Here is a 10,396-nt window from a genome sequence, read left to right as displayed (position 1 = left end):
TACAACGATATAGGAGGAGAGGAGAGAGAGAGAGAGAGAGAGAGAGAGAGAGAAGAGGATATGAGAGAGAGAGAGAGGTGAGAGAGAGACGAGGAGCCACCCCCACCCACAAGAAAAAAAAACGGAAAGACCAACAGAAAGCACCAAAAGACAAACCCCGAAAACCGAAAAAGAACGCAAACACTCACGGCGACAGAAAACCCAAAACCACAAACCAGAACGACGAGAAGAAGAACAGAGACACCGCAGAGGAGATAACAGAAAACCCACAAAAAGAACACAAAGACGCCCACGCCAAGAAGCACGACAACAAGAGAGGGGAAAGGAACAACAAACAGACACGCAAACAAAACAGCACAAGAAAAGACAACAAAAAAAGACCGCGAAGACGAAGCGACAGACAAACGACAAGAGAGAGAGAGACCGCCGACACACAAAAAACAACACCAGAACGACGACCAGATAAAAAAACAACAAAAAACCAAGCCAGATAAACGCAAAAAAAGAAAACGAGCCGCAAAGAACCAAAAAAGAGCACCAAAGAGACGAAAGAAACAAACATGAAGACGAGAGAAGCGAGAGACCCAACGCAAAGAACCCCACCGCCGCCGCCAAAGAGAACAGAGAGACCACAAAAGAAGACGAGCAAAGAAAGAAGAGATAGGAGAGACCCCAGCAAAGCAGCCAACCAATCAGTGCACCCTTCATACAACTGTCCCGCTTCTCACACAACAACTGACCCCCTGCCCCTCTACCAACACGGGGCACCCTCACATAAACAGCCTACATTAACACTGTCCTCCAATCAAACAACCTATTACTTCATGTCCTGTGTCATAGCAGCAGGAGCTTCAACACAAGAATTTCTCCCTCCTGGGAACACAAATCATCCATGACCTCTGTGGTGAGTGTGCTGTGTGTGTGTGTGTTGTGTGAGTGTGTTAACCACCCACCACCGACCATCCACGCCTCCCCGACAGGTGCTCGCCATGACTGTATGTTCGCTCGTGGTGTCACAAAACAAAAGCTCCCCACCCACACTGTGTGTGTGAATGTGTGTGCAACGTTGAACGCTCGTACGCCTCGATCAGTGCACGTTGTGTCTGGTCCGCCGAATTAATTACTTGCAATGCAACCAACCACGCAAGAATATGTCTAAACCCATATACCCGAGCGCTCCTATTCCACCAATCCTGCCCCAATCAACACCCAACAACTGTAATCTTTCACCTCCTAGCTAGAATCACCCACCCATTTGACACGTTCTAGACTGACACTGGCAACACCACAAACAGCACATGGGCGCTTCTTAGAACAGCGATGGCCACCACCGCCTCAAGCACTTCCCAGGGTCCTTCCTTATTAAAAACAAATCTGGAACAGACTTTGAACAAAAACCCACCTAAATTACACAGCCTGCGACTAGATAACCCCGCCACCCAATCAGAATGGATATAACCCAATCAGAATGGATATAGCCCAATCAGAATGGGTATAACCCAATCAGAATGGATATAACCCAATCAGAATGGATATAACCCAATCAGAATGGATATAACCCAATAAGAATGGATATAACCCAATCAGAATGGATATAAGCCGATGAGAATGGCCATAACTCAACGAGAATGGCTATAACCCAACGAGAATGGATATAACCCACCGAGAATGGATATAACCCACCGAGAATGGGTATAACCCAATCAGAATGGATATAACCCAATCATAATGTTTGTTGTGAGTATGGGTTTATTCAAAGACATACTGCATATACAGTATATGACATCATACACACTATATAAAGCTAGAATTCAAGGTTCCTGTACGTATGCTTGTGGGTTTATTCTGTTAGTGCAAACGTGTCTCAGTAACATTGTCTCCTCACAAGCATATATCTACAGAATATACAGTATTTTATTCATGTCTACATACATCATTGATCACGAGGAGGGCGAGACAGAAGCTGCTTCAGCACACACCTGTGCCAACACAACATGTTTTACACACACTGAGATTGCGGTTATACTCTGCACAGTTCCAGTTGGAAGGAAAGCATCTCTGGGGTGAGAAGGCCATTATCGTTTGGCCTCAATTGGTACCTGTGTGTCTGTGTCGCATGAGGTGGCCGCCTAACAGCCCTGTGCTCCACATGCACACAGAAATCTACAGTACACACATAGACATCCTGTTTGTGCCTGTAGATATGTTCTCTGGGGAGAGGGAACATACCATCACCTTTCTCCTTCACTGTAATGGTGACACCTGGGAGGAGTTATACCACAGCATGGCTTCAAGTCGTACACTATGAATCACGTCCACCCACCCAGCCAGCGGTTTGTATCGATCCCTGATGAGAACTACAGACAAACATGAGAAGAACACGGGGGCTCACAGACTCACAGGACGGATGTTAGGTCTGCACAAAATCGCTTGTGTGCTTGTGTAGCGTTTCAACCTGCATTGACACAGTCTACCGTCCAGATCAGTGGTCTTCCAGATTAGTGGTCTTCCAGATCAGTGGTCTTCCAGATCAGTGGTCTTCCAGATCAGTGGTCTTCCAGATCAGTGGCCTTCTAGATTAGTGGTCTTCCAGATCAGTGGTCTTCCAGATCAGTGCCTTCTAGATAGTGGTCTTCCAGACAGTGGCCTTCCAGATCAGTGGTCTTCCAGATCAGTTGTCTTCCAGATCAGTGGCCTTCTAGATTAGTGTCTTCCAGATCAGTGGTCTTCCAGATCAGTGGACCTTCTAGATTGTGGTCTCCAATCAGTGGCCTCCAGATAGTGGCCTTCCAGATCAGTGGCCTTCTCGATAGTGCTTCCAGATCAGTGGCCTTCCAGATAAGTGCCTTTCAGATTAGTGGCCTTCTAGATTAGTGGTCTTCCTAGATCAGTGGTCTTCCAGATCAGTGTCTTCCAGATCAGTGGCCTTCTAGATAGTGGTCTTCCAGATTAGTGGTCTTCCAGATTAGTGGTTTCCAGATCAGTGGTCGTCCAGATCAGTGGCCTTCCAGATCAGTGGCCTTCTAGATTAGTGGTCTTCCAGATCAGTGGCCTTCCAGATCAGTGGCCTTCTGATTAGTGGCCTTCCAGATCAGTGGTGTCCAGATCGTGGCTTCCAGATCAGTGGCTTCTAGATTAGTGGCCTTCTAGATTAGTGGTCTTCCAGATCAGTGGTCTTCCAGATCAGTGGTCGTCCAGATCAGTGGCCTTCCAGATCAGTGGTCTTCCAGATTAGTGGTTTCCAGATCAGTGGTCGTCCAGATCAGTGGTCATTTTAATGAAAGATGGAAGGAAGAATGGATAAAAAGACAGAGGAAGGGATCAAATCGAATCAAATGCTATTGGTCGCATTACACATATTAGCAGATGTTATGCTGGTGTTCCTAACTGCAACAGTGCAGTAGTATCTAACAATACACAAGAATATAACACAAATATAAAAAGTAATGTATATATATCTATATATATTTATATCAAATCAAATGTTATTTGTCACATGCGCCGAATAGAACAGGTGAAGACCTTACCGTGAAATGCTTCCTTACAAGCCCTGAACCAACATGCAGTTCAAGAAATAGTTCAAGAATAGTTCAAGAAAAATATTTACTAAATAAAAATAAGAATAATCAATCAATCAAATCAATCAAAAAGTAACACAATAAATGTACATAACAATAATGAGACTCTATACAGGGTGTTACGGTACCGAGTCAATGTAGAGGCTCTATACAGGGTGTTACGGTACCGAGTCAATGTGGAGGCTCTATATAGGTGTTACGGTACCGATCAATATGGAGGCTCTATACAGGGTGTTACGGTACCGAGTCAATGTGGAGGCTATATACAGGGTGTTACGGTACCGAGTCAATGTGGAGGCTCTATACAGGGTGTTACGGTACTGAGTCAATGTGGAGGCTCTATACAGGGTGTTACGGTACCGAGTCAATATGGAGGCTCTATACAGGGTGTTACGGTACCGAGTCAATGTGGAGGCTCTATACGGGGTGTTTAGGTACAGAGTCAATGTGGGGCTCTATACAGGGTGTTACGGTACAGAGTCAATGTGGAGCTATATACAGGGGTTACCGGTATCGAGTCAATGTGCAGGGGTACAGGTTAATCAAGGTAATTTGTAAAGTGACTATGCATAGATAATTAGTCTCGGTGGCCATTTGATTAACTGTTCAACAGTCTTATAGCTTGGGGGTAGAAGCTTTTAAGGAGCCTTTAGGTCCTAGACCTGGTGCTCCGGTACCGCTTGCCGTGCGGCAGTAGAGAGAACAGGCTATGACTTGGGTGACTGGAGTTTTTGACAATTTTTGGGGCCTTCCTCTGACACCGCCTGGTATATAGGTCCTGGATGTCAGGAAGCGTGCCCCCAGTGATGTACTGGGCCGTACGCACTACCTCTGTTGTGGCTTACGGTCAGATGCCGAGCAGTTGCCATATGTAATGTCAATACATCCCATCATATATGTATATATATGTATTGACATTATGGACAGAATGTGGATAGAATATGTAGTATTTCTGTAGAATACATGGATAGAATACTATATGTACAGCAGTAGTTATATAGGATAAGTCTTGACTAGAATACAGTATATATGTGAATGGGTAAAACAGTATGTAACATTATTAGAGTGACCAGTGCTCCATGACTATGTACATAGGACAGCAGCCTCTAAGGTGCAGGGTTGAGTAACAGGTGGTAGCGGTATAACAGTGACTAAGGTGCAGGGTTGAGTAACCAGGTGGAGGTGGCTAGTAACAGTGACTAAGGTGCAGGTTGAGTAACCAGGTGGAAGTTGGCTAGTAAAGTGACTAAGGTGCAGGGTTGAGTAACCAGGTGGAAGTTGGCTAGTAACAGTGACTAAGGTGCAGGTTTGAGTAACCAGGTGGAAGTTGGCTAGTAACAGTGACTAAGGTGCAGGTTTGAGTAACCAGGTGGAAGTTGGCTAGTAACAGTGACTAAGGTGCAGGGTTGAGTAACCAGGTGGTAGCCGGCTAGTAACAGTGACTAAGGTGCAGGGTTGAGTAACCAGGTGGTAGCCGCTAGTAACAGTGACTAAGGTGCAGGTTTGAGTAAGCGGGTGGAGTTGCTAGTAACAGTGACTAAGGTGCAGGTTTGAGTAAGCGGGTGGAAGTTGGCTAGTAACAGTGGACTAAGGTGCAGGTTTGAGTAAGCGGGTGGAAGTTGGCCTAGTAACAGTGACTAAGGTGCAGGGTTGAGTAACCAGGTGGTAGCCGGCTAGTAACAGTGACTAAGGTGCAGGGTGATAAGGTGGAAGTTGGCTAGTAACATGTGACTAAGGTGCAGGTTTTGAGTAAGCCGGGTGGAAGTTGGCTAGTAACAGTGACTAAGGTGCAGGTGAGTCGGGTGGAAGTTGGCTAGTAACAGTGACAAGGTGCAGGTTTGAGTAAGCGGTGGAAGTTGGCTAGTAACAGTGACTAAGGTGCAGGTTGTGAGTAAGCGGGTGGAAGTGGCTAGTAACAGTGACTAAGGTGCAGGGTTGAGTAACCAGGTGGTAGCCGGCTAGTAACAAGTGACTAAGGTGCAGGGTAGAGTACTGGGTGGTAGCGGCTAGTAACAGTGACTAAGGTGCAGGTTGAGTAACCAGGTGGAAGTTGGCTAGTAACAGTGACTAAGGTGCAGGGTTGAGTAACCAGGTGGTAGCCGGCTAGTAACAGTGACTAAGGTGCAGGTTGAGTAACCAGGTGAAGCCGGCTAGTACAGTGACTAAGGTGCAGGGTTTGAGTAACCAGGTGGAAGTTGGCTAGTAACAGTGACTAAGGTTCAGGGTAGAGGTAACCGGGTGGTAGCCGGCTAGTAACAGTGACTAAGGTGCAGGGTAGAGTACTGGGTGGTAGCCGGCTAGTAACAGTGACTGAAGTTCAGGGTAGGRTAGAGTAACCGGGTGGTAGCCGACTAATAACAGTGACTAAAGTTCAGGGCAGGGTACTGGGCGGAAGGAGAAAGGGAAGGAAAGATGGGATGTAGAAGAATGAGAAGGCAGTGTAGAAGGCAGAAATATTCAGACAGGCAAGTTTAAAGGGCCCAGTTCAGTCAAAAATGTGATTTCCCTGTGTTTTATGTATACTTCCACACTATGAGGTTGAAATAATCGAGTTTAGACATTTAGAAAATTATGAAATGCCTTTTTGGTGTTTTAGCTGTTTGAAAAGACTACCAGAAACTATAGCCTGTTTTGGTGGGATGGAGTTTGGCCTGCCTGGTGACATCACCAAGCAGTAAATTGGTTCATAGACCAATAAGAAAGAGAGTTCCAAACCTCTCTGCCAATAACAGCTAGTTTTCAGACCACTCCCAGACAGTCCTAGCAAAATTCTTGCTTGAGAAGTAGCTTTTTGCTAAGAAGCTATTTTTGTTTATTTTGGACTATTTTAATTGAAAACAATCACAGTAAGATACTTAATTGTTACCCATAAATTATTTGATATTGAGATAAAAATGGTTGCATTGGACCTTTAAGCACAGCAATAATCATATAACGCCATTGTCTTTTCCCCCTCCCTCTCTCTCAGACTGACACTATCATACCATCCAGCCAAACGACACAATAACCAACATGCCTGGGGACTCTTCTGTGACCAGACAACGTATTCAGTTCCACCTCCCTAAACGATCTCTTTTCTTCCCCCACTATTAGCACACAATGAATGTCAGAACACAAATAGTCAAGTCCCTAGAGAGAACAGGGAGGGATAATAAAAGGGATGGCTGTCTTTGGGATGTACTTGGTCAGTCTCAGCTTTGTGTCTGTCACATCACCATCTCACAGCCACGGTCATGTTCATTAGGTCATCAAACAGAAGAAAACACACTGAAACASAGAGGGGCTACCTGAATTTGTCCCTATTTTTCGTTTCCAGTGCAAATTGTTTTGGTCTGGTGTGCGCTAATGAATAAGACCTTGTTACGTAGAGACACAGTAGGGTGGACAATAACCACAATAACAGGAACACTCGAGGGAGAGCAGGTATGGTTACTATATAAAAAGGTGATGGGTATTTCACAGCTGTTCTGTCTGGGTGTGAGAGGAGGGGGAGTGGGTGAAGACTTGTCTGCAGACAGTGGTTAGTTGACTGTCAGAAGGGTGAGTAGGTTAATGATGCTTTGGATGTACATTTTCTATTTGCAGTCTGGTAAAAAATGAAAATGTAAGACATTGAAGAAGACATAAGTGATGTTTCGGTTTTTGGTAACACATATCACACTTGTAACATAAATATTGAATACCTTTTTTTTTAGGAAATATTAAGTGCATTAGATAGAGCACAATTGGTGAATGTGTTTATACACAGGGGTCTGGGCATGCACAGAGTTGTCAGCTTGGATGATCTGGGAGATTTGATGGATATGAGTAAATTGATAGATCAATTAAGAATTATTGTGTGATTCTAACGAATCATTCATGTGTGCGTTACAACAGACCAGACCGGTCCAGACCAGTCCAGACCGGTCCAGACCAAACCAGAACAGACCAGTCCAGACCAAACCAGACCAGTCCAGACCAGACCAGACCAGTCCAGACCGGTCCAGACCAGTCCAAACCAGTCCAGACCAAACCAGAACAGACCGGTCCAGACCAAACCAGACCRGTCCAGACCAGACCGGTCCAGACCAGACCACCATGGCAAAATCATGTTATCTATCACTGATCCTACTGATCATCTTCACCATCAAAGGTAAACCATCATCTTTGACACCTTAAACATCCCTTTCCACATCCCCCAACCCTTTCTATCGTTCACTTGAATCAATACACTTTTCATATATTTTACTTTTGTCTATTATCATTCATTTATTCATTCCCTCCCAGGTGTACTGGGCCAGAGGATCATCGGGGGTCAGGAGGTGATGCCCTACTCTATAAAATACCAAGCCTCCGTCCAGTACAACAAATATCACTACTGTAGAGGCACCCTCATACACCCTCAGTGGGTGGTGTCTGCTGCCCACTGCTGGAAACCATGAGTAGTGCAACTTCAAATTAATTTTGTAAAGGTCGGGTTGACCTGCTCAGATGTTGCATGCATCAACCAATGGTTGCGTGCACGTCATCGACCGTGTCATCGACTAACAGATTGCTATATCATATAATGTGATTAGCTGATACTTGAAATACCTATCAAGGTATATTGTAAGATGTGGCATGCGTCAGCCACAACTGGGCAGAGGAACGCGTCTACAGTCTCTTTCAACAGCCACGGTGTCTGGAGTGSATTGAGTCTGGCTAATCTCGACCACCAGCTGGCTCTCTCTCTCCGAACTTTCTTCGGTCTGGCAATTGAGGCTACCAATAGTACTACATGATAGGTTATGATACCATCATAGGATAGAGTTAGGCATTTATAATGGTACTAGTACTCCCAGTATGTAGCTTCATTATTGTGTATTTTATTCATCTTGTGAGTAGTCGTGTTATTATTTTTTATTTTTAACAAATTACATTTGATATACATTTTTTTTGTCATTTAGCAGACACTCTTTGCGACTTACAGGAGCAATTAGTGTTCAGTGACTTGCTCAAGGACATATCGGCAGATTTTTCACTTAGTCAGTTCCGGGATTCGAACCAGCGACCTTTAGGTGACTGGCCCAACGCTCTTAACCGCTAGGCAGCCATAATAACATCTAATAAAATGAAATGTTTTGTTTACTTTGGCAACTTTAATTAAGCCTTGGTATACACTACACTTAGTGCTTCGGTCAGAGCTATTCTGTACATTACATTTAATTGAGAGGACATAAGRCAGACAAAGTTTTCAGTAAATATRAAGCACGCCATTACTAATATAATATCAATAATATCAGTTACCCCAATAAAGAACTTCATTGTCCATCCAGGATGGAAATTGTTCTTTGGTATCACCTTCACTAAAAGAATCAAAAAAGTTAATTTATACATATATATCCAGCGTCAGATTTTGATATCTGAGTTTAGGTATTGAATATGAAATCCCTGTAGCAAGTTGTCAACATTAGAACTATTTACATAGACGACTGGTAATTGTGTTAAGGAACTTGCGTAGGTGGTTCTTCTTGGAGGACGTCAAGCTCTAATCATCGCTCATGCAGGGAGGGGGATATGGTGGTTTTAATTTGATGTATTTATCTCTATCTTGATGAACTACTGACCTTAAGGTTAGGGTTAAAGGGCATATGATATATTGTATTACCTCACATGCCATAAAGTTCCATAGTAGTGTGCTTAATTTTTTATCTCACTCTAACGCATTACCTCTCCTCTCCCTCTCTCCCCTCTCCCTCCATCCCTCTATCATCATCTGGAGAGGCCGGCCACCCTCAACGACAACGCTCAGCCCACCGCCCTGCCCAGTGTGGACACGTCGCCGTTGCAGCAGGGAACAACCTGTATGGTGAGCGACTAGGGGTTCACGAACATCTTCAGCTACAACCTGTCCCCGCGACCCGAGCCGTGGACGTCAACGTCATCACCAACTCTCATATGTATATACTGTATTCTATTCTATTCTTCTTAGTCTATGCCGCTCTCAATTGCTCATCTATATATTTATATATTCTTATTCCATTCCTTTACTTAGATTTGTGTGTATTAGGTAGTTGTTGGGGAATTGTTAGATTACATGTTAGATATTACCGCACTGTCGGATCTAGAAGCACAAGCATTCCGCTACACTGGCAATAATATCTGTTAAACACGTGTATGTGACCAATAACATCTGTTAAACACGTGTATGTGACCAATAACATCTGTTAAACACGTGTATGTGACCAATAACATCTGCTAAACATGTGTATGTGACCAATAACATCTGCTAAACACGTGCATGTGACCAATAACATCTACTAAACATGTGTATATGACCAATAACATCTACTAAACATGTGTATATGACCAATAACATCTACTAAACATGTGTATATGTAATAAGCCTAGAGCTGAAATGAAACACCGTAAGTATATGCATTCTAATCTATAGTTGAAAGGTATGTGCATGTCCCTAAATTTCAGATAAGCCTCTTAATCCCATATCAACTGAAATGGTATGCTGATTCCCTAAGAACTTCCTGTAGGGCTCAAAGATCTTAACTGCTGCGACTATCTTCCTTGCCAACTTGTCTTGCTATAAAGTGCCTTAGAACCCTGGTACACTACATTGAAAATAAAAATGCACGCACGGAGTGTACACACACAACACACACACACACAAAAGTAGACATCATTATACACTGCCAGCAGTACATCATATTCACTGCAGACCAGGTGAATATACCAGTTATGATTGAGTGGTTCAATATTATAGTAGCATCACCTCGCTACGCCCACAGTAACATCGCTAAAACACGTGACGTACCCAGTGACATCTGACTGAACACTGCACGTGC

At 44.0% G+C, this 10,396-nt stretch overlaps 1 protein-coding gene and 1 pseudogene across 1 annotated transcript in view; one reads left to right on the top strand and one right to left on the bottom strand.

Annotated features, from left to right (window-relative positions):
* Positions 1 to 991, bottom strand: part of LOC111973268 (trypsin) — a 14,114-nt gene extending 13,123 nt beyond the window's left edge. Inside the window, exon 1 of the mRNA XM_070443153.1 lies at positions 961 to 991. Coding sequence (XP_070299254.1) covers positions 961 to 991 — 31 coding nt within the window. The remainder of the gene's footprint in view (positions 1 to 960) is intronic.
* A 6,664-nt stretch (positions 992 to 7,655) lies between these two features.
* Positions 7,656 to 10,396, top strand: part of LOC139027589 (serine protease 57-like) — a 4,632-nt pseudogene continuing 1,891 nt past the window's right edge.

The sequence above is a fragment of the Salvelinus sp. IW2-2015 genome, linkage group LG1, assembly GCF_002910315.2.
Source record: "Salvelinus sp. IW2-2015 linkage group LG1, ASM291031v2, whole genome shotgun sequence".
Classification (NCBI taxonomy): domain Eukaryota; kingdom Metazoa; phylum Chordata; class Actinopteri; order Salmoniformes; family Salmonidae; genus Salvelinus; species Salvelinus sp. IW2-2015.
The sequence above is the reverse complement of the archived record's forward strand: the minus strand, read 5'-3'. Positions and strand labels throughout refer to the sequence as shown.